The 24,650-nt window shown below is 43.0% G+C and overlaps 1 protein-coding gene across 1 annotated transcript; it reads left to right on the forward strand.

Annotated features, from left to right (window-relative positions):
* Nucleotides 1–4,307: 4,307 nt before the first annotated feature.
* On the forward strand, nt 4,308–17,120 carry LOC117261051 (progesterone receptor-like). The gene is made up of 9 exons (XM_033633254.2): nt 4,308–5,470; nt 6,459–6,595; nt 6,829–6,945; nt 7,368–7,511; nt 7,610–7,819; nt 8,359–8,503; nt 9,558–9,688; nt 9,843–9,994; nt 15,952–17,120. Exons 1-9 carry the CDS (start codon nt 4,596–4,598, stop codon nt 16,114–16,116), a joined length of 2,076 nt encoding a protein of 691 aa, XP_033489145.1. The 5' UTR covers nt 4,308–4,595; the 3' UTR covers nt 16,117–17,120.
* Nucleotides 17,121–24,650: the final 7,530 nt, after the last annotated feature.

The following is a 24,650-nucleotide window of genomic DNA, read 5'->3' on the forward strand; positions in this document are numbered from 1 at the left end:
AGGCTCCGGGTAGACTCTCAGCTGTCTGGCTCTATCCCACAGCACCTAGCAGTAATCCCCACTAACCCTGGCACCGTATTGTAAGAACTCCTCACTTATAAAAAATAGAAATAAATCAAAAAGCGAGCCAAATTGTAGGCCTATCTGGTTCGCAATCAAACATTTCTAGCGCTGGTGTGTTTTATTTTTTTCTCAATGCCCCTCCGCGGCTCCGTAGTACACAAACATAAAACAAAAAATAAAGAATCTGAATTTAAACTCAATTTGTCTGACTTACATTTATTTCTTTCATATCATGAATGCATAGATCTATGCTTTTGATGTGATATGCAGCCTGCCTGACTACATAGGCTACAGAGGCCCTGGACCTGCTGCGCACAGAAGTGGAGCGGCGTTTTGATCAGGAGGGACTCCGCGTAGCTGCAGGGCGAGAGCAGGCACTTCTTGAGGCGGCTCAGGGGAAACGAGAGCTTAGCCGCTCTATTAGCCGGGCCCAAAAAATCCAGCCCGACCTGGCCCAAGCCCGTGCACGTTATGTCTTGGACGGGATTTAAATTATGACAGGATTTTAATTATGACGGGATTTTAATTACACAATTCTTGTTATTTGAATGATGGAAATAGGATCTTTATGAATGGCGCAACACGGAAGCATGATTATGTAATAAAACAGGTGTTTATTTTAGGATCCAGGTGGTGAAGGGCTGTGTGCGCACAATGTTCCAACAGGGGACAGCCCTCCATTCCGAAACACCGCCGTTCCGAACCAGCCCCACTCCGAAATTGATTTTCAATCAAGTTTGAGAATTGTATTGCGGAGTTTTGCACAGCTGCGACCGGATCTTTGCTCTCAAACCACAAAAAATGTGATGGCACAACAGTCTCCTTCAGTACATTATTCTATGCTTTCTTTTGATTTTCACATTGGCTAGTCATCCTGTTTAATTTGTCTTCTGATTAAATCGGAACCGTTGAAACAAGTTGTAGGAAGCCTCTGCAAGTAACTGGTTGCTGGCAGACACTCTGTGCTGAAATAAAATGGTTAATCAGCAGTGCCGTGCACTGTAGAGCTGATGCACTGCTGGTTCTGCCGGCCTCAATAGAATATAATGTCTATAGCCTTACTGTTGTATGTACAGCCTTTATAGACTGAGCTGAGTAGTGATGCGCAGGTCGACCCGTAACCCACGGACCCGCAAATGGACCTGCGGGTCGGGCAGCAGTGATCGTCTGTTAAATCGGTTTGTGAATGATATTTTGACATTATTATCATTATTATTATTACGATCATTAGGCTATTACTGTCACGGCATCCGAAGGTAATGATGCGTTGAGCAGGTGACAGTCCGCAGTCGTTTTCAAAACACACTTGTGTCACACACTCCAAAAGAAACTTGTTGAAACTTTAAACAATAATTAATTGTACAAAACGGGGGAAACAAGCGTTGACAAAAACAGTTCCATAATTCATATTAAATTCAAAAGATAACGAAAAAACAGCTATATAAAAATATGTAAAAAAAAAAAAAAAAGAGTATCGAATACCAAATTTTCATAACGAATACCTACCCATAGAAACGAATATTCGAATATCCAAATATTTGGGTACAGCCCTATCCATAAAGGGTTCAAAGTGTTCAGGTTTCATGCAAACACTGTTAAGAAATAAACTGTTTGCTTTTTTCCTCCCAAGATAAAGTTCGTTATTAAATACATTATCTGACTCTTTGTCTTTCTTCACCATCTTTTTAATGAGAGAGGACGAGCGTGTAACTTGCTGCAAGATACTGCTGCTTTCACTAAAACACACTGTTGTCACTGTTGCCGCTGTTGCGCAAGCTCACACTCAACTCAGGCTGTACTTCAATCCCTGATCACCACGCACCTTTAACTAGTCCCTATTATTAACTGGACATTACACAGGTAGCCACGCCCACACGGTGACAAGCCCCAGAGGCACAGCACTTTTTGGCCCCCCCACTTCTGAAATGTATCCGGCTCGCCTGACATCCTCCCAGACCAACCTAACAGAAGACATTCCCTCTTCCACCTTCACCCCCACTTACATCCATTCACCAGCCCTCAACACCTCATGAATTACAATTAAACATTTGAAAGACATATTGTTGTGGCGTGGTCCTTGCTAGTGAACCACTACCTATCTTAAAAAATTAGTGTGCCACAGCCTCTGAAAGACAGAAATTGTTTCAAGGTGGCTGTGCACCCCCTACCCGGCCACTCCTTGGGTGCGCCACTGCTCCATACACTCCCTAAATCCTTAACTTCAACTCCAATCACTGCACCTCTGCAATATCACTGTTACTAGATAACAGAAGGGAATAAAAGATTTTTTGTTGAAATTATGTTTCTCTAGCTGCAGCTGGAGAGACATAATCTTATTAAAATCAGGCTACAACATGACACCTTTTTTAGCAGCCATTGTTGCTGATGTGGAGCATATTTAAATAACTTATTGTCCAAGACCCCAAAAAATAATCCTATACTGAACGGACACAGCAGCTACCACTGAGTGTGTGTGTGTGTGAGGAGCCTGGCTGTCATCCCGTACTGTGGCCATATACAGTGCCCTCCAAAAGTATTGGAACAGTGAGTCCAATTCGTTTACTTTTGTTGTAGACTGAAAACATTTGGGTTTGACATCAAAAGATGAATATGAGACAAGAGATCAACATTTCAGCTTTTATTTCCAGGTATTTACATCTGGATCTGATACACAACTTAGAAGATAGCATTATTTGTAATGGAACACAAAATTTTTAGGTGAGCAAAAGTATTGGAACATATAAACTTAAAATAGATTAAAGTGAATGAGACTTAATATTTAGTTGCAAATCCTTTGCTTTCAATAACTGCATCAAGCCTGTGACCCATTAACATCACAGAACTTTTGCATTCTTCTTTTGTGATGCTTTTCCAGGCTTTCACCGCAGTCTCTTTCAGCTGTTGTTTGTTTTGGGGGGTTACTCCCTTCAGTCTCCTCTTCAGCAGGTAAAATGCATGCTCTATTGGGTTTAAGTCTGGAGACTGACTTGGCCAGTCTAAAACCTTCCACTTCTTGCCCCTGATGAACTCCTTTGTTGTTTTGGCAGTGTGTTTTGGGTTGTTATCTTGCTGCATGATGAAGGATCTCCCAATCAGTTTGGTTGCATCTTTCTTTAAATTAGCAGACAAAATGTTTCTGTAGACTTCTGAGTTCATTTTGCTGCTGCCATCATGTGTTACATCATCAATGAAGATGATAGAGTCCGTCCCAGAAGAAGCCATGCAAGCCCAAGCCATGACATTACCTCCACCGTGTTTCACAGATGAGCTTGTATGTTTGGGATCATGAGCAGATCCTTTCTTTCTCCAAACTTTCACCTTTCCATCACTTTGGAAAAAGTTAATCTTTGTCTCATCAGTCCATAAAACTTTTTCCCAGAATTTCTGAGGCTCATCTCTGTACCTTTTGGCAAATTCCAGCCTGGCCTTCCTATTCTTCTTGCTAATGAGTGGTTTGCATCTTCTGGTGTAGCCTCTGTACTTTTGTTCATGAAGTCTTCTGCGAACAGTAGATTGTGATACCTTCACTCCTGCCCTCTGGAGGTTGTTGCTGATGTCACTAACAGCTGTTTTAGGGTCTTTCTTTACAGCTCTCACAATGTTTCTGTCATCAACTGCTGATGTTTTCCTTGGTCTACCTGTTCGATGTCTGTTGCTTAGTACACCAGTGGTTTTTTTCTTCTTCAGGACATTCCAAATGGTTGTACTGGCTATGGCCAATGTTTGTGCAATGGCTCTGATTGATTGTCCATCTTCTCTCAGATTCACAATTGCTTCTTTTTCACCCATAGACAGCTCTCAGTTTTCATGTTGGTTCCACCTCTAAATGCAGTCTGCACAGGCAAAACCTATTGTACCCAATCTGAAACTGAGCTCAGACATTCAGTGCTATTTATTGTTTGAATAATCAATGTAATTGGGAGACACCTGGGCAACAAAACACACCTGTCAGTCACATGTTCCAATACTTTTGCTCTCATGAAAAATGGGTGGGTTCAAACAAAAGTTGCTATCTTCTAAGTTGTGTATCAGATCCAGATGTAAATACCTGGAAATGAAAGCTGAAATGTTGATCTCTTGTCCCATATTCATCTTTTGATGTCAAACCCAAATATTTTCAGTCTACAACAAAAATAAAGGAATTGGCCTCACTGTTCCAATACTTTTGGAGGGCACTGTAACCTTATTTACTATTTAATCCCGGCCATTCTCGCGAGACCTCTTTACAACATGCCAAAGTACAAAGTACAAAGTTTAACAGTTACTCATTGAGGGAGTTAAACGTGAGTGCCACCGACACCGAGTACGGTTACTTTGGAAAAAAAAAAAGTTCGTCAGCGCTTCATCCGCAACAGGTCGACGGGACGTCCCTTCCCTCCAACAAGTTACGTCGACGACTGCTCTGAATTTCATATCCGCTGAGACATATGACCGGAGTCTCATAGGGTAGGCGTTTTCTCGCCTGGAGTGTTGTTTTATTTGTTCCTCGTGTAACCAGTGCACTGCTTAATCTGCTACGACGCGAGCTGAAGATGGCCTTTCGCTCGAGCTTCTCTGATTTAGAACAAACGTCAAAGTGTTTAACAGCGCACGAGCGGGATCGCTTGGATTCTGCGGACACCTGTGCGTGCCCGACAACTGCTGAGCTCAGTAAGGCAGTGTCAGTGTCCTTGGGTTTGGATTCGGTGTCTTCTCCGCTCAACAACATGAACCAGTGCTCCGGCGGCAGCGGCGCCTTTGCAGACTTCGACCCCACTGTGGAGAGTAGTTCCCGAGGAGCGCAGGAGTTGAGTGGGGCTCATATGGTGAGCTCAGGGGGCATCCGTCTTCTACTTAATGACGCTAATCCGAGAGAAGACGACTTTGGAGAAGTGTGCCATGACATCCAGCAGGTGAGCTGCATGGATCTGCTCAAATCAGGTGAAATGGACAGCGCGCAAAGCGTGACGCGCGGCCCGGTGATATCCAGATATGTCTGCAAGCAATCAAACTTGTTCGTGAGCCCCGTGGAAGAGCTGCCCGCGCCCTCTCAGGTGGACGAGCTCTCACCTTTAAAACCATACTCTGCGTACTCTGCCAATCCAAACCTATACAGGGATACGTCGGGTGTGTGGTGCGCGTACAGCAGCCGATCCGAGCCAGAAAGAGGCGGATCTGGCGGGCATAATTTGTTGTGTAAATACTGTAATTGTGGGCAAGCCTCTCATGGATCCAGGCAGGAATGCCACTGTGCGTGGTACAGCAGCGGGGAGCAGGGTGGGAAAGGTGGCATGCGAGCAGCGATGGCACAGGGGTATGGCCAAGTGGAAAGTTACCCAAGCGCAGTTCCTCAAGGGCAGGCCGCCACTCTGTCCGCTATCAAGACCGAATCTTCAGTCTGGGTGGAATGCACGGATCGCACGTTCAGGTAAATTTTTTTTTTTAACATTTTAATGATTTGCTCTGACTTGGTTTTCATTGGCATCATGTCAAGATGGCAATCCTGTCAAGGGTGCATTCGTTCCTACCGCTCATCTCCCTTTTATCTGAGACAAAAGGACCACTGCAGCGTGAAGTAGTGACCATGCTGTCTAGTCTGCCAAGCTTTGCAACTGGACTTAATGAGTCTTGTGTTGTTGGAATTGGTCCTTTGAAAAGAGTGTTATCATTTTCATGTTTTAGTAAATCCATTTATCACTTGAAAGCTGCACTGTCCTCTTCTTTTTATTGCTTGATATATCAGCACAAATAAATCAAATAAGCAAACATGATTATTCTGCATTATTATTTGCGATGCCTCATGTTGATATACTGTAGATCCACCGCCAAGTTCGGCTGCAGGGGCAGCTGTGTATAAATTATTTGTGCTCTAATAGCCCCATGTGCTTCTCTTGGCCTTGGCCAAGTTATGTTCCAGCACACAGCCAGACAGAATCAAAGTTCAGCCTTTTCCCAACTTTACAGGGACGATCCTGATCTGTGCTGTGGCTAGCTGTGTGCACAATAACCATTTAATGTATCAGTGTCACTATAAACAGGAGATACAGCACCTGTTGCTGATTCTGTGCTTGGCGTGGAAGACAATGTCTTGTTTCCACTTTGTGATGCCTTAGTGAAAGGCTCGCCCTGCAGTTCTTTAATCACACATGTGCTTGTCTTTTGGATGACTTCAGTAGTTGTTACATAATCAGTCATTTAAAAGGGAAATCTCGTTTTGTTATTGGATTAAATTTAGTTCATTAGCGCCCTAAATGTCAGAGCAGGCAGCCTCTGAGGACAAACACAGTCACCCTCTGTTGGCCCCTATTTTTACAGGCATATTGTAGCTGTTTAAGATGATTTTCAATAATGTGCCTGCTTTTAAATCCTTTAAAAACATCACTTTCATGTGTGTGTTTGTGTCTGTGTGTGTCCAGGCATGAGGATTTGTTTCCAGGTGTGTATCTGTCTGACAGGAGAGTGTGTCAGGTGTGCGGCGACGATGCCTCGGGTTGCCACTACGGAGCCGTAACCTGCGGCAGCTGCAAAGTATTCTTCAAAAGGGCTGCTGCAGGTATGTATAAACACACAAACACAGGCCAGTGCACACACAATTACTCGTCCACTGATTTGATTTCTTACACCCACTCGCTTGTTCAGGCAGTGCAGGGCACAGTGACCTGACATTATGAGGGCGAGTTTGTTGTTATCAGAAAACACCCACATATTTTTGCCATGAGTTGGAAGCCTGAGGCATTGTTGAGCCTGCTCCCTCACCCCCCAGGGACTATTTTTGTGTACCAACAGGTAAGCAGAACCACCTGTGTGCCAGCCGTAACGACTGCACCATCGACAAGCTGAGGAGGAAAAACTGCGCCTCGTGCCGCCTGAAGAGATGCTTCATGTCGGGAATGAGCCTTAAAGGTCAGGAACTAAAGATAAGAACAGGATGAGAGGCTGAGGAAGGAAAGTATGTGTGGTGGGTGTTTGGAAAATTGGGCCGGGGTGGTTAGATACCTTACATGCATTGGATCGGAACTCCCTAATCAAAAGTTCCAGCTTAAATACAGTGTAACTAATGCATTTCAGCAAAAGGCTAAATAAGAATTACTGCCCAGTGGCCAATGATGGAGAGCGTTGCCACATAATTATGATAAGGACCAGCTCCACTGGCTCACAGTTATTTAAATATTAGCCCCATTTATTGTATTCCATCCAAGTTTTCTTGATATTTCCAGCTATCTATTGTGTAATAGAACAGACAAAACAAGCTGAAATGGAAACTTCCTATCTCCTTTTCACCGTCTTGTCTTCCACTCATCTGTTTTCTCCATGGTGGGTTCTAGGTCGCAGGCTGAAGGGAGCTGGACAGTCAAGGAACGGAGAGGAGGAGCAACCTCTGGGTCCCTGGGGGCCCGTTGAACAAGGAGAAAGGCCTGGGAGGAGAGATGTAATCTTGGAGCCTGGAAGTGCAGCTGCCAGGGCTCAAAGTGAAGATTAGTGTCACATAACATAAGCATAGTTTGCTATAATATGTAATATTATTTTCTTTTTATGTTATTCTTGCGGTCTTTCTGTATATTTTTAGGAGAATCCCATGCCATGGCTCTCGGCGTCCCCACGCCCCTGCGCTCCTGCCTCTCCCTGCTCAGCATCTTGCAGGCCATTGAGCCAGCTGTGGTCAATGCCGGGCACGACCACGCGCAGCCAGACAGCCCCGCGTCCTTGCTCACCAGCCTCAATGAGCTTGGGGAAAGACAACTGGTAACCGTGGTGCGTTGGGCCAAGGCCATTCCAGGTAAGTCAGTCTGGGCCAAGGTAACACCCTGCGAACTAATCTATACTTACATGTAGGTGTTTTTACCAAGGCTGTGTGCGCTAACTTCAGTTGTTTCAGATTCAGCTTAACTCCAAACCATCTGTATTGTTTCATGCCAAGCGAAATACTGCAAGGTCACACTTGTCATGTTGAGCAAGAGAGCGGATAACACTCGAGGCAAATCAGTAACTTATGTAACTCCAACTTCACAGCAATTTAAATGAGCTCCAGAGCTATGAGAACAAGTCTGATCTAATATCTATTACAATTGGGCAAGGCCTCATCTTGAATTGTATGCCAGGTAAACCTTCCTGTTTGAGCAGCCAACAAAAACAGCTTTTTCATATATGAACCACTAGAGGGGGATATGGTCATACTTAAACAGAGAATGGCAGGCTGAAAAAGACCAACAATGTACCCACACTGTAATATCCCTGTTGTTATTAGCCTTTATATTTATTCACCTGACCTATGCAGTGGTATGTTATCATGTTTCATCATTTTTGCCTATTGAACAGGTTTCCGTGACCTGCACGTGGATGATCAGATGACAGTGATCCAGTTGTCATGGATGGGGGTGATGGTGTTCGCCTTGGGCTGGAGGTCCTACACACTCACTAACAGCTCCTTGCTCTACTTTGCTCCAGATCTGGTCTTCAATGAGTAGGTCACACAAAAAAAGTACTCACTTGTACTCACTTGACACTGCAGACTGGAGTTGCAATACTGTGTTTGAATTAAAGTTAAAAGAAGTTTGTCACGCCTGGTGTAGTCTTTATCTCGAACAAAGAAAGTTTGTTTGGGCCTGAACATCCGTAGTAATCATCGTGACACTTGGTTTGTTGATCTTATCTTGAGGTTTCACCTGTCACCGTGATTGGGAAGAGAGACACGGTGGAATAGGAGCTTCAGAGGAAGCTTTAAAAATGACACGACAAACGCCGTCTGTTTCCAGGCGAGACGGTAAACAAGTCTGTTCTGTTCTTTCCGTCTCCTTTGCGTCTGATATACGTGGCCGCAGAGAGATCACCTCAGATGATTTATTCCGTTTCATCTTGTGCAAAACATTCGTCGGTCCCAGAGAACTGCCGCAGCGTTGAGTTCTTTTTTTCCACTTTGACAAGTTTTATTCGCACCCAGCCAACCTTCAGCCTCTATCGAAAATGTTTCTGACACTCTGACTCCTGTCTATTGTCTTTTCTTTGTACTTTAAAAAACTTAAAGCAGAGTTTGTGAGACAAATCGCCCCATTTGATATACATAAATTACAATTCCACCACCTCTTATCAGTAGATCGTTTTCAGTGTTGAAGGAGGGTGTTGCTCTGAATGCGAGAGCCAACCACAGGCCCTCAGAGCAGCTTTTACTTGGCTGGTGTTTTGCGTGACATTAGCAAAACATTCATTCCGTCTGCATTAGACCTCTGTCACTCTATTGGGCTGCCTCTGACCTGCATGGTAATGGATACGCCTGCCCTTGTTGGTGACCCTCATTTTTCTCTGCCTCTGTCATTCCCTTTTTCCATTATCCACCTCACTCATTTCTTCTCACCTCTGCTGCTTTTTCTTCTTTTTTACTTCTGCCTCCATTAATTGTCTCCCTCCTTCTGTATTTCTCTCTGTCTGACCCTCTCTTGCCTTCTCATTCCTCCTTATGTCACACCTTGTGCTCCTTCTTCTCCCCTCATACTGTTTTTTTTTTTCCCTTCCCCCCACAGCCAACGGATGCAAGTGTCCAGTATGTATGAACACTGTGTGAGAATGAAGCTGCTCTCCCAAAGGTTCTGCATGCTGAAGGTCACTCAGGAGGAGTTCCTCTGCATGAAGGCCCTGGTCCTCTTCAGCATCAGTGAGTCCACCGGGAACGCATCCGAAATAATAAGTCGAATGTCCACTCAGCAAGTGAAATATGACTGTAATAGAGTTCGGCCATACTTTAGAGAATTGATGGGATGGATAAAGTCTGTGAGAGTTAATGTTGTGTTCTGGCTTTGTGGTCACAGTGCCAGTGGAGGGCCTGAAGAACCAGCGTTGTTTTGATGAACTGCGGACCTCCTACATCAAGGAGCTGGACCGCTTGGCCAGCCACCACGGAGAGACCACCCGTACACAGAGAGTGTTTCAGCTCACACAGCTGCTGGACTACCTCCAGTCGGTAATAGACACAATTCTACTTTATATATGAACACACACCGGGCTGGCTTTGTGAACTATTATATAAATGTAATTTTAGTTAGCATCACTGAACTGCTTGGGCAGGAAATAGTGTACACCAAATACAGTGATTGTGTACTTTGACCCATGCAGGCACTGTACTTGGCTTGCAGCAATACTGTATTAACTTATAGGCTAACTAGGCCACATCAAGATTTGTTGATCATTTCATGGCTGGATTACTTAAAACAAAGGTATCCGTTGTTACATTTTAAACTTGAGCAAGAGTCTATTTCAGTTCATTTACAGACAGACCTATACCAACTGTAATATCATCCTGACAAACGTACTTCCCCTCTCATTTCTTTTCTACTGACAACCTGGGGTACACCTCCAGTTTGTGCACAAATCCCCAGCCATCCACTAAGGTTAAACACATGCCAAAGGGTCATATGACTCCTGTTTTAGCTTCTCTACACTGGTTGCATATCAGGAGGGAAAATGATAGAGTCACCCTCTGGTGGTAGCATTGCCACATCAAAAATAACTGTAATGCCCCATAAGGAACTGACACACATTGTCCATGATGGAAAGCTCCCCAATCTGGTCCCAGCCAATCATCCTGCACCTCCAGTCTAACCTACAGACTGTATCGGCAGGAAACTAGTAACAGCAGACTAGATCTGCAGATGCAAACATGCAGAGGTGCACCCTGTACCTAGAAGGATATTAAAGCTGTTTTAATATTTGTTCTGCCTGCAGGCAACTGGTTTTACGTTTTTTAAACCTGCACATTGTAAGAGTTGCATTAAGTGGTAAAGAAACTGCTCAGAGTGCCGACGTGTGATCTCTGTCCTGGTTAGGTTGGAGAGGGAGGGAGGGAATTTTATTTGTCCAAATAAAATCTAGAGCAAATGAAAGCAATAAAAAGAAAATTGAAGATTGACCAAGTTTTGTGAGACGAGAATGAGAATATAAATAAGTTACACATCTGCTTTTACTGGCGCACTAGTTCAGTCTGGATAGTTGCCTGTTTGCAGAGTAAGTTAACACTGGCACAGAGTCACCTGTCTGATGGTGAAGGGTCTTAAAAAGCTTAAAGTTAAACCTGGGTCATAAAGTCTGTTGTTGTTTTACAGCCACATGTTGAATTGTATTTCTGTTTGAGCACTTACTCCCGAGTAGGAGATAGTATGACTTAATTAAATGATGTTCCATTTTTATGAATTCTTTGCTAGCTATAAAAAAAAACCATCATGTATCTAGGCCATCTGGATAACCTGTACTACAAAGCTTGTTATCAACCAGTTTAGTCAGCTCTGGGTTTACAGCCATGAGGGAGTTCATGGGAAAGAGGCCGGAGTGTTAAATTACCAGCGACATCATCAGAACCATGAATTAAGTAGGCAACTTTGTATCATATGAAATGAAACAGTATGGAAAGTGTGTGTGACTGCCAGACAGTAAAATGTCAGTAGCGTGGGATGTAAATGATAATCTGTAATCTCATAACAGAAATATTGAAAATACTACCCAAAAAGTCACTGTTGGCCATGACTTAAATTATGAATAGGTATCACCAGGCTATATTCAGCATCATTATAGAGTTTGTTTTTTTTTTTGCTATTTAGGTTGATGATGATGAATATGTCACATAAAACACTTTAACATAACACCACACTGTTTCTGCTACCACAGTAAAGGGTGGGAAAGTAGTTAATGACTGATGAGGTCTGACTGAAATGTTGCATTTATAATATCAGGAGCCAATTAACAGTGTGTAGATTATTTTCTAATAAAATATTATCTTTTTTCCCAGTTCTAACAACACAGGTGTGTTGTTATTTTGAGCTGCAGTGATGGAATCAGAGAGTAAAATAGCAACACTGTCACTGCCGACTAAAATAAAAAATAAAATAAAATAATGTTTTAACACCAGTGGAAATAGAGCCCCGAAACAATGCAATGATCTACTATTACTACTGACCTATGACAATATATAGGTTGCTCTTTTTAACCTGAGACTCAGGACTTTTGTTCATTGATACTTTTTTCTTCAGTGATGTGATTGTTCAGAGGTCGGAGTGTTGAAAAGCTGTGATATGATACTCTGAAGTTAACCTGCTCCGCAGCAGGCATGGTCAAACCCATCCTTTTCCACGATACAGCCTAGAGAGGAGCCTCTTTGATTGTCCTATATGGCACTTGAGCTCCGGGCATCCAGTCCCAGACCATTTCTGGTAAAGCTGAAGCAGCAAAATTGGGTTTATGATTTCATGAGGTGAAATAAGCCCCTTTTTACCTACACGGTGAGAGTGAGGTTATGAAGGGCATACAGCACATTCTTCCAATCTAATTGCATCTACTCTGTTCTTCTTACTGCCTGTTATCTGTATCTCACACAACAAATGTTTCTGGAGCTGATTTAAAACACTTTTTAGCATGCATTCCTCCACACAAACTCATGAAAAGCTAACCACCTGGCATGTAGACTTCTTCATATTTACAGCCAACAGCGGGCAATATTTCATTTTCGGGAGGTGAGACAGTTCACGTTTGCAGAGTTCACATCACCATAGCTTGTCTGTGTGCAGTGGTATGACATTTGGCTCCTGACAAACGTACTTCCCCTCTCATTTCTTTTCTACTGACAACCTGGGGTACACCTCCAGTTTGTGCACAAATCCCCAGCCATCCACTAAGGTTAAACACATGCCAAAGGGTCATATGACTCCTGTTTTAGCTTCTCTACACTGGTTGCATATCAGGAGGGAAAATGATAGAGTCACCCTCTGGTGGTAGCATTGCCACATCAAAAATAACTGTAATGCCCCATAAGGAACTGACACACATTGTCCATGATGGAAAGCTCCCCAATCTGGTCCCAGCCAATCATCCTGCACCTCCAGTCTAACCTACAGACTGTATCGGCAGGAAACTAGTAACAGCAGACTAGATCTGCAGATGCAAACATGCAGAGGTGCACCCTGTACCTAGAAGGATATTAAAGCTGTTTTAATATTTGTTCTGCCTGCAGGCAACTGGTTTTACGTTTTTTAAACCTGCACATTGTAAGAGTTGCATTAAGTGGTAAAGAAACTGCTCAGAGTGCCGACGTGTGATCTCTGTCCTGGTTAGGTTGGAGAGGGAGGGAGGGAATTTTATTTGTCCAAATAAAATCTAGAGCAAATGAAAGCAATAAAAAGAAAATTGAAGATTGACCAAGTTTTGTGAGACGAGAATGAGAATATAAATAAGTTACACATCTGCTTTTACTGGCGCACTAGTTCAGTCTGGATAGTTGCCTGTTTGCAGAGTAAGTTAACACTGGCACAGAGTCACCTGTCTGATGGTGAAGGGTCTTAAAAAGCTTAAAGTTAAACCTGGGTCATAAAGTCTGTTGTTGTTTTACAGCCACATGTTGAATTGTATTTCTGTTTGAGCACTTACTCCCGAGTAGGAGATAGTATGACTTAATTAAATGATGTTCCATTTTTATTTGCTAGCTATAAAAAAAAAACATCATGTATCTAGGCCATCTGGATAACCTGTACTACAAAGCTTGTTATCAACCAGTTTAGTCAGCTCTGGGTTTACAGCCATGAGGGAGTTCATGGGAAAGAGGCCGGAGTGTTAAATTACCAGCGACATCATCAGAACCATGAATTAAGTAGGCAACTTTGTATCATATGAAATGAAACAGTATGGAAAGTGTGTGTGACTGCCAGACAGTAAAATGTCAGTAGCGTGGGATGTAAATGATAATCTGTAATCTCATAACAGAAATATTGAAAATACTACCCAAAAAGTCACTGTTGGCCATGACTTAAATTATGAATAGGTATCACCAGGCTATATTCAGCATCATTATAGAGTTTTGTTTTTTTTTGCTATTTAGGTTGATGATGATGAATATGTCACATAGAACACTTTAACATAACACCACACTGTTTCTGCTACCACAGTAAAGGGTGGGAAAGTAGTTAATGACTGATGAGGTCTGACTGAAATGTTGCATTTATAATATCAGGAGCCAATTAACAGTGTGTAGATTATTTTCTAATAAAATATTATCTTTTTTCCCAGTTCTAACAACACAGGTGTGTTGTTATTTTGAGCTGCAGTGATGGAATCAGAGAGTAAAATAGCAACACTGTCACTGCCGACTAAAATAAAAAATAAAATAAAATAATGTTTTAACACCAGTGGAAATAGAGCCCCGAAACAATGCAATGACCTACTATTACTACTGACCTATGACAATATATAGGTTGCTCTTTTTAACCTGAGACTCAGGACTTTTGTTCATTGATACTTTTTTCTTCAGTGATGTGATTGTTCAGAGGTCGGGGTATTGAAAAGCTGTGATATGATACTCTGAAGTTAACCTGCTCCGCAGCAGGTTAGCTGTTCATTATAAGAGTAAACCTTGAAGTTACCTCGCAAACTTCAAATCCTGCTTAGTAGTACAGGCCTCAGGTCTCCTCCTCAGACCAGGTGATTTTCATCAGTAGAAACACAGAATTAAGTAGTTTCAAGTTACAGATCACTGTCTTCTATGCTTTTTGGCATGTCACAGACGGGCCACTTGCCCGGTGTCTACTATGTGTGCTCACCTTATTTCTGATATGAACAGTCAGGAGGTTTTTACTGAGAGCTGAATTGCCCACAGAGGTCTCCTCCTCTGAAAAACAAACGGACCCTGTGATTTAAACCAGTAGAAACACACAATAAAGCAGTTACACTTTACAGATCAGTTTTTTTCAAAGCCACTAGCCTAGCACCTGCTAATCTGTGCTCACCAAGATCTAGACATTCAGGAAGTTTTTACCAGAAGCCGATTCATCTGCAGAGGTCTCTTCCTCAGAAGGAGATTTTAAGTGGTAAAACACTGAATAATGCAGTTTCATGTGGAAAAGTCACACTCCACTGCTCATAGCAAAGGGGCCTCTAACTTCAATGGCTGATGAGAAAACACAATTGGCCCTGTCAAGAGCCTGTGTTTGGTTTGTCCATTCTGGGCTGCTGTAGACACATGCGATCTCTGTAGACAAGGACCTGCCTGTGTAGATATTAACAGCTTATTCTAATGTAAGGAGAACACTACAGTTCTTACTTTTAGGTGATTATATCCACTAAAGAAGTCGAACTTAATATATTATATTGTATTTCTGCCAATATATCCCCCATAAATCCTACACAGTGGACCTTTAAAGGGTCATAGTGAATGTATTTGAATGTGAGTGTTGTTTTTTTATGTATGTTTTCTTTATTGTGCACATCCCCCTGCTTTACGCACACATGTAGCCAAGATGAATAAAACCTGAAAGAAGGCCTACCTTGAGAAACACAAACCATGCTTACATGAGTTTTGAAAAAAAAATCTTGAAACTCAAGATAGTAGGGATGCACCCACTAGAGGGTGCAGATTAACTACTTTCCTCCTCACTACCATTAAAACTTCGAATACTGATTGGTAGGAACAGTCTAAGAAAAAATCTGTGACATCAGTGGTCGGGGGCATGACCAGAAGAGCTGGAAAGTTCCCTCCCAAAGAGAGCTGAGCTGCAGCAGTTTCAGCCTCATGTCTTTCACTGTGGATTTACTCTTAAAGGCTCAGCTTTGTCAGTGTCCCACTCACATCTTAGATCTTCTAATGCCTTATGAGCTGGAGGGCAGCCAGGGATTGTCTGGCAGCAGGGCCCTTTAGGCAGAAAACCAGAGTTGATCAAGACTTTGCAGTTCAGACCTCTTTGGCATTACCCTGCCTTCGGGGCTTAGAGCATCACAATGAGTGTCATCTTTTTAAGTCACCTCTTAAAGCTCATGTCAGGCTTCAGTGTCATTTGCTATTTCCTCTTTTATCTGCAGGCTTTGTTCTTTTTTAGCGCTGTACACATTTCACACGTCACATCTTTGTCACTAATAACCCCTGTCTCCTCTTTCTTTTATTGTCAGATTGTGAGGAAGTTACACCAGTTCACCTATGATCTGTTCGTCCAAGCTCAGTCCCTCCAGACACGTGTCAACTTCCCAGAGATGATCTCGGAGATTGTGAGTGTCCATGTGCCCAAGATCCTCTCAGGCATGGTCAAACCCATCCTTTTCCACGATACAGCCTAGAGAGGAGCCTCTTTGATTGTCCTATATGGCACTTGAGCTCCGGGCATCCAGTCCCAGACCATTTCTGGTAAAGCTGAAGCAGCAAAATTGGGTTTATGATTTCATGAGGTGAAATAAGCCCCTTTTTACCTACACGGTGAGAGTGAGGTTATGAAGGGCATACAGCACATTCTTCCAATCTAATTGCATCTACTCTGTTCTTCTTACTGCCTGTTATCTGTATCACACACAACAAATGTTTCTGGAGCTGATTTAAAACACTTTTTAGCATGCATTCCTCCACACAAACTCATGAAAAGCTAACCACCTGGCATGTAGACTTCTTCATATTTACAGCCAACAGCGGGCAATATTTCATTTTCGGGAGGTGAGACAGTTCACGTTTGCAGAGTTCACATCACCATAGCTTGTCTGTGTGCAGTGGTATGACATTTGGCTTTTTTAACAATGACTCTTATTGTGCGCGCCTGGGATGAACACAGTTGATTGACAGTTAATAAACGGTTGTGGCATGCATGCTAAGAAGCAAAGCTGTCTCGCCTGAATTTAAAAACATTTCCGACAGCCGTTCTCATCCATAGAAATAATAGTCGACTAATGGTTTTAGGTGTCGACAAAACAAATACAGTTTTAAACCGCAAGCGACTGCATCAGTGCAAATTTCAAATGTATATTTATGAATCTGTGATATCAAAAGGTCACACCGGAGAAAATAACTGGACAGAATGCTCAGGGTGACTTTTTTTTTTTTTTTTTTTTAAGTTTGCTTGTTTTTGAATGTCAAAATGTTATTCCAGTACAATTTTTTCCAGAGTGGACATTTCATACTGTTGTAACTTTTCTACTGTTTCTCAAAAAGTGTTCTTTGCAAGTGCTTTGTAGTGTGTCATCATGTATTCATTGTAGCTTCTGACATTTTTGCTAAACGTTAAAGGTCCAGCCAAGAATCCGCCCATTTGTTGCAGCACTTACAGCTTAACATGTAATAAAGATCTCAAGCATGAGTGTGTATCTGTTTGTTCATAATGAGAGTTGAAAGAAATGCGCACGGTCGCGTCGCAGCACAAATCTAGTTGAAGTCTTTAGAGTGCATGCTATTGGTAACACAGTAATCTCCCTGTTTTTCTCTGTCTGATAGATTCATTTCACTTTGCTATGCAGTCAAGTGGACAGACAAGTTTTAAGAAAACATCACACAGACAAGTTTTGCAGTAGACACCCTCAGGATTATCCCAGTCTCCACCCAGCCAGGAGACCAGAACTTATCACAGTCAAACAAGGAAACCTGGCTGATTTATTTCATCTATTTATCCTGGAAGCAAACAGCCATGTCTGCTGATCTGACATCAGAAATGGCTGCCTGTGTTTCAGTACCATCTAGTGGCGGCTGTTGAATCTACAATCCACTCAGCAAAAGTGTAGTAGGACAACATCTGTTGGATCCATTGACATTTGCTTCGTAATGTAATTGGACACGGATTCACTCAATGTTTGAACAAGGTTACCATTAAGTGGTCAGAGTCACGAGAGGAGAGGTCATAGCATTGAAGGGGACGAGTAAATAAAGAGTGCATTTAGATCTGAGGTTTAATTAAGGGTTAAATATTTAAAATGTTAAAAAAAAATTACAAGAAAATGTTTTATTATTAGAATATAATAAATTATCTATATTTTATTTTTATTCATAGAAGAGGAAAAAAATGCTTTTTCTTATATTTACAAATGTCTGTAGGCCTAAAAAGAAAATGACATATCTTTGAGAGCTGGTTTATTTTTAAATGGTGCATTTAAAAGCCCAAACTGTAAAAAGCAGTCTGCCCGGGAAACCTCCACCGCCATTTTAACTCCCATTTCCTGAACGACCTCTTTCAACAAGTATTTGTCCCTCTCATAAATGAATTGGAGCTGAACGAAGTTGGGATCGAAAGACACGCTGAAATATCACTTATTTCTAAATATATTCCCTGCTGCACATGCCCCTGTGGCTTCCCCTTAAAAGGAATGGCGTCTTGTAGGTTTGCAATGATCAAAAATGTATGTGTTGATGTCGACATTTGAACTTAGTTTGGATTCCATTTGATTTCTATGTTTTCTCCGAGTCTGCTCTGCATCAATATTACATGCCTACTCTAGCAGAAGAGGGATTTTTCCTGTTGGGTAACGGCAAACCGCAGAAAGCACAAACACACTGGCCACAAACAACAAAAGCTCAAACTATTTCCTGATGTGGAGAGGGATTAACGGGAGCAGAGAGTTTAAACGTGACTTTGAATGTGAGAAGATGACACAAAAGAGAGAAGAGAAGCGCAGATAGTCAAAACTTGACGCGTAAGTAACCGAACACCCACAATACCGAGCTCACATGGAAATGTGGTTGGCACCGGGTACAATACTTCTTGCAGGACCTTACATAAAACTCCAGCAATAATGTCTTTAACACCAGGTTACCGCAACTCACGGCTACAGTGACCGGAAAACAATTAGATTGTGGAGGTGGTAAGATGACACCCCTGAATGGGTTGTTTCTGTGGCCTATCTAATGGAGGGTGATTCCAGCCCAAGCACCAGTCCATTAACAACCAATTAACTTCCTATTAATATTTTACCAGACAGGGCCTCTCTTCCTGACGTGTTTTAAGGAGCTTTTCCCAGGAGTGTTTGAACATGAGCAGCTTTTAGCGCAGCATAAAGAGGCCTGTGTAATGGGCTGAAGGAGGAGGAGAGGCAACCTGATAGCACTGAGAGCAGAGGAGGGGAGAGAGAGGAGAGGAGACAGACTTCTGCAGCTGGCCTGCCCTGCGCCGAGCCAAGCCTGGAGCCGGGACCCAAGCACACTCACACAGGGTTAGGAAATCCATGATTTTATAGCCACCACACAAGATCAGACATGAGTAACGACCCTGTGCCATGCGTTTGAGTGTTATTATGTTTTGATAGTCAAAGATGTGACTGATAATTTTTCTCTTGTTTGCTCAAACTTGCAGCCGAGCAGCAGTTTCGCCTCTGGGACTTTAAAGTAGCTCTCGCCATTTTGGAGTTCACCCTTAAATAAGTCTTAAAACAGGAATATCCACCTTTCTCCTCATGTGCCCTGAGCTAGCTTTGTGCTGCGTAAGGCTGATTTTTGGGTGGACATTTCAGACTAGTTCAGGGAAACTCCCTGCCTGGAGACAAAAAGAAAGAGAGCGAGACAAGGGGAGGCAGAAAAAGGAGAGAGAGGGAGGCCATTATGACTATAGCCTGAGGCTACTCCCAGCGGATAAGGCATTTGTCTTCACTTGAAAGTATGATTTATTTTTCCACCAGTCAGAAGGGTTATGTTTGTCACCGCACACTGAAAGGACTTTTGGAAATAGCAGCAGAGGCAGAAATGGAAAAAGAATGTCCACTGCTTTTCTAATGCACTCTTCATGGTTTCAAAGACTTCCCTTCTATGGTTTCGTTGTTTGAGATCACTTTCAGTCTTCATTAACTTTAGTTAATCATACTGAACCTTGCATCTAATTTATCAGCAGCAGCATGTGTGTATGTGTGTGTGCGTGTACGTGTGTGTGTGTGTGTTGATGATTAAGAGAAAGAGGGGAATGTGGGAAGGGGGGAAAGATGTGGTTGTATCAGGTTCCCTCCACTGGGTGTAGATGTGGTCTTAGATTTCTCTCTGGGCTGCTGATTAACCGTGTGTGTGTGTGTGTGTGTGTGTGTGTGTGTGTGTCTGTGTGTGTGTGTGTGTGTGTGTGTGTGTGTGTGAGCTGGGAGTGTACTGAGGAGGAGAGGAACTTCAGCTTTAATTTCCCCCAGCTCCAGATATTACACCCCCGCGCGCTCTGTTTTTATTGGAACAGAGACCAAAAAACACCAAGTGTTTATGATGCATTAAAACATGGTGGGGGGAACTCGAGTGTGGCATTGTAAATCTATACATTTGGCTCTGTCTCTCCAAAGCAGAATTAATTCTTTTATAGAGGATTTCGTGTGTTTTACGAAGACTGATGATTGTAACGCGCCGTGAAATCATGTTTATCATCTTGATGTGGAGGACAGAGGGTTGGAGAATATTCTCCCGTTGAGGGGAAAGAGAGGCAAATGGAGGCAGGACTTTAGCAAAAAAAAGGGGCACATGGGAGGTGGGAGGAGTCATTTTGGGCTGAAGCACAGAAGGAAGGAATTATTCTGCATTACCCTAATGACCATTTGAACAAACGGATGGGTGAGGAGACCACATTACATTCTATTAACTCTGCTTTTGTTGTCAGTGAACTGTTAATGATGTACAAAGGGAGCTCTGCGGCGCTCTCCTGGACAATACATGCTCTGTGCTTCTAATTATTCTCAGGGAAGTGCCGACAGCCTTTATACCTGGAGACACATTAGCTGGCTCTAATTAGAGTAAATATTCTTCTGGTATAACACTGGTATTGCCTCACCAATCCAACAGCGATTAGTGCAGTGTTTTTCTTGCGGGTCTGCTTACGCATTCCCCGGCCCTTCTCTGTCTCTCATTCTCCTTCTGTTTTTCAGTCTTGATCATTGCCTTCGCCTCTTCCCCACTCCTCTTCTCTGCACTCAATTTAGTTTCTCTCCTCTTTCCCTCCTTCTTCCCTTCTTCTTTTTTGCAGCAGCAGCAGCAGTAGAACAACCACTAGCTGTGACAGAATCCCAGCGTCTGCCCATGCTCCAGCCATCTCCCTGGTTCATTATATCAGTACACAGTGTCCATGCCCTCCGCCCCTCGTAGGGCCCTCGTAGCTCCTGCGTCCCAGCCAAACGCAATGTGACAGTGCCGCCACAGCCCTCATTTACGGCCATCACAGGACAGATTTCCCCTTCCAAGGCTCCCGTCTGCAGCCTGATAGATGGCACCCCTGCTTTTCTCCCCGCACATGCGTGTGAGCATGTTGTTATTTAGTGTGTACGTGCAACTGTGTGTTCATTCACAACCCCCCATTCATCCATGCCTCTGTGTGTGTGTGTGTGTGTGTGTGTGTGTGTGTGAGCAGGCCAGAGTTGGAACAGCAACATTTACCCTGTCAGTAGTGATCCCTTAAACAATGCATTATGATATTACTGACTTTGTTTCCACTCTCTCACTCACTGTTTTTATATTTAATGCACTCTGCATACTCTGATTTTCTGCGTGTACTTCCAGAGTGCTGCTCAGTTTTTTAAGTGCACAGTTTGTGTAAAGGCCTTCCATTTCTGTGGCGCACTTATTGGAGCACCCTTGGGGGCAGTCACATCTTTAGTTTCGGGGAAATGCTGCAGCACACTTCAGCTGCGGTACACACACACTTTCTGATATCTTGTCTCTCCTTCTCCTCTTCTCTCCTCTAAATATTATACTTGTAGTTGTAGCCTCAGGCATCGGCTCTGTGTCATACTGGGGAAGGTCAAAACAGACATACACGCATACCACACACACATCCATAGATTTCAAATATCTCTATCAGGCCTCAGAGGATCAGATTGTTTTACGGGAAATCATGTCACGGGTCAAATGATTGAATTATTAATGGAAGCGCTGTGCAATAACAATCGGCCCTTGTCTATTGTGATTCCAACGTGATATTCACAGGCCCTTCTCCTCCTAACTTGATACTACCATGTTACGATCCAAATCCAATAATGCAGACTCTGCAAAAGAATGCTTCCCCTAACCCCCCCCACCCCCCTCCTCCATTGTTTCATCAGTCGAAGAGCGTCTTTAGTCTGTAGCCTTCACAGTGGAGAGTATTACCGAGTCTGTAGAACCATATCGACTGCTGTGCCACATTTCCAAGGACAAGGCAATACATTTTCATCAAAACAGTCATGGTAAAGTAACTCACAATCATAGGACTCTTTCACAACACACTGGTCTATGAAAAGTGTGTGTTTTACTGCATATATGTGTGTGTGTGTGTGTGTGTGTGTGTGTGTTTGCAATCTGGCATTCCTGTCAAAACTCTAATCTTTGCTCCCTTTTACAGTGCCAAATATGGATTTTGTTCCCGGGCGTAACTGGAAATCAACTGAGCAAATCTAAAGCATATTCATGATTCACGTTATGGAAATGAGAGCAGACAATTCCGTATTCCCACATTTGCATATGTAAAGAACCACACTCAGAGAGGTACAAGTATTTAACCTTATTTAACACACCAGAGATTCAGTTGAATGTAATGTGTTGCCTTATGATGTTGTAAAAGAGGGAGAGTTCACCACTACCAGAGGCAGCTCTCTTACAGTCCCCGAGGCCTTTTTCTCACAGAGCCGCTATGGAAATGCGTGTTATTGTAAAAAACCCCGGTGATGGATTCTTGACCTGAGAACTTCTCGGTCTGTTTTGAGAATGACCGTGGAGCAACACGAGGGAAAGACACGTAAGGTCACCCCTTTAGCATTTATTATCGGCCGGTGCCAGAAAACACAACTCTTTTAGACATGCTAAACATAGAGCGCTGGACACATGGGCTGACAACTTCACTTAGGAGAAGGAAATCAAACAGGCTTGTTAATGCAGCTGCTGAAAACAGTCCCATTAGGAGCAGTCACTCCTATTCTTTGTTTTTCTATCATTTGTACTTGCCTTTTCATCGTCCCTCCCTGTTGGGCATGGCTTGGGGAAAAATAGAAAATGAAAAAGAAATGAAACATGTTCTCTTAAACATTTAATGAAGTCATTTCTCCACTTAAAGCTCGGAATGGATATCATAGAGGGTGAAAAAAAAATAAAAGGAAAGCAAAAACAGAAAGTTAGTTTTTTGGTCTCATATTCCTGAATGAAGGCGCTGCCATGTCTAGCTCCATCAAGCTTGTTTGCGTCATTATGCATTCTCATTACAGCTTAACAGAAGTTTCCCATCTGGAGAAGCAAAGTCCCTCTTAACGGTCCACTCCCCCCCCCCCCCCCCTCCTGTTCTCCCATTTCAAACCCCATAGACGTTCTCCGAGGCCTAAGTGAGCTTGAAGACAAAAAGCACAGTGAAGTATCTTTTTTTTTCTCTTCTAATTTGCCTTTTCCCTCATTATGTTCCGCACTTTATGGGGAATAGAAAACAAAAGACGACATATGTAATTACCGCATGACTAAAGCGTAAACATACCTTATAGGATGGGGCTACGCTCTCGGCGGAGGGCTAATTCTAACTTTCTCCTTCTCCTTCAGTGCCTGAGTTATACGATAGCTCACAGTCAGACACGTGAACATGCATATGTGCTTACATGCAAGCACACACCCACATAGATGCACCCATACTGTGTGTGCAACGCAGCTAGTTCAGTTTCACTTTCTTTCTCTCAAAAACAGGACGTTAGCTACACAATGCTGTTTATGGTCTTTATTGCTTTATAGCATGAGATACGTAAAGTGATATTGCAGGTATTCTCTTAAGCACATGACAGTCATATAGTTATATCTCTGTACTTTGTCCAGGTAAAAAAAAAAAAGACACTGAAGCAAGTCTTTTTTTTAATGCACTAACAGCACTTGAGATTGCAGCAGGCTGTGTGTTAACACTACTGTATAGAACTCGCCAGCCACAGCCTTAAAGCCTCCTCCGGCAGTTAAAACCACAACACTACAACCATGAATGGCATCCCGGCCTTGGTCTACACACACATCATTCCACACATTACTCCCCTTAGCTCTCCTTTTGATGTGTCAGAGAGAGAACTAGCCACTGTTCCACTGTTTTTTATTGCTCACACAGCAATGTGTGAGTATATATATGAGTGTGTGCGCGAGCGAGAGAGTGTTTGCTCTTCAAAGGCAGCAAAGGGGGTGCGCTACTTAAGGCCTATTAAACCTGGAGCTCTGTTCATTGTGGCCGGGAGAGAGAGCGCTGCGTGCTGAGGCAGACAAAACGGCGAAGGCATACCTTTGAACTGGAATCATGTGGGAGCTCACATTTTCACAAGTGCTGCAGAACTGAAAACAATGTTTTGGCGAGTCCCCTGATATGTGTTTTTTTTTTCTGCTAAGGGCCAACTAACAGAGAATCTGTTAGGGCTTTGCCCTGACGGTGTGATATTACAAGCCCACAGTACATAATCCAACATACTGTGAGTTATTAAAATATGACCATAGCAGCTCCCCGGGGCTATATAACTCACACATACACTGTCTCTCTCTCTCACGCACACACACTTTGGTGCACATTCCTGTGGCACACACGCATGCACACTGTCCATACCTCTCTCTCTCCCTCACTCTGCCTCTCTAATACAGACTCGCAGACATGAACACGCAGTTTTTATTTAAAGCTGCACACAAGCTATTATCCCACAGTAGAAGAGGTAAACTTCACCCACAAATCAATACTTTAATGGAGTTTCAAACCTTCATTACACACCTCACACTGCAGTCAGTTGCACTGCAAGGTGAAGGAAAGCATGTCTCGGGAAAAAGACTACCAGCGTATATGTTACTCTATATCACCCAGCAGATAAGTACAGCAGACAGAGATCTCCAAGGAAGCAGGCAGGAAGTGAGGGAGACGCACTAAACCTGATCAATGCCACAGACTGCAGTTTATGTACAGGGAATCTGGAAACAG

This window comes from Epinephelus lanceolatus, chromosome 7, assembly GCF_041903045.1.
Source record: "Epinephelus lanceolatus isolate andai-2023 chromosome 7, ASM4190304v1, whole genome shotgun sequence".
Taxonomy (NCBI): Eukaryota; Metazoa; Chordata; class Actinopteri; order Perciformes; family Serranidae; genus Epinephelus; species Epinephelus lanceolatus.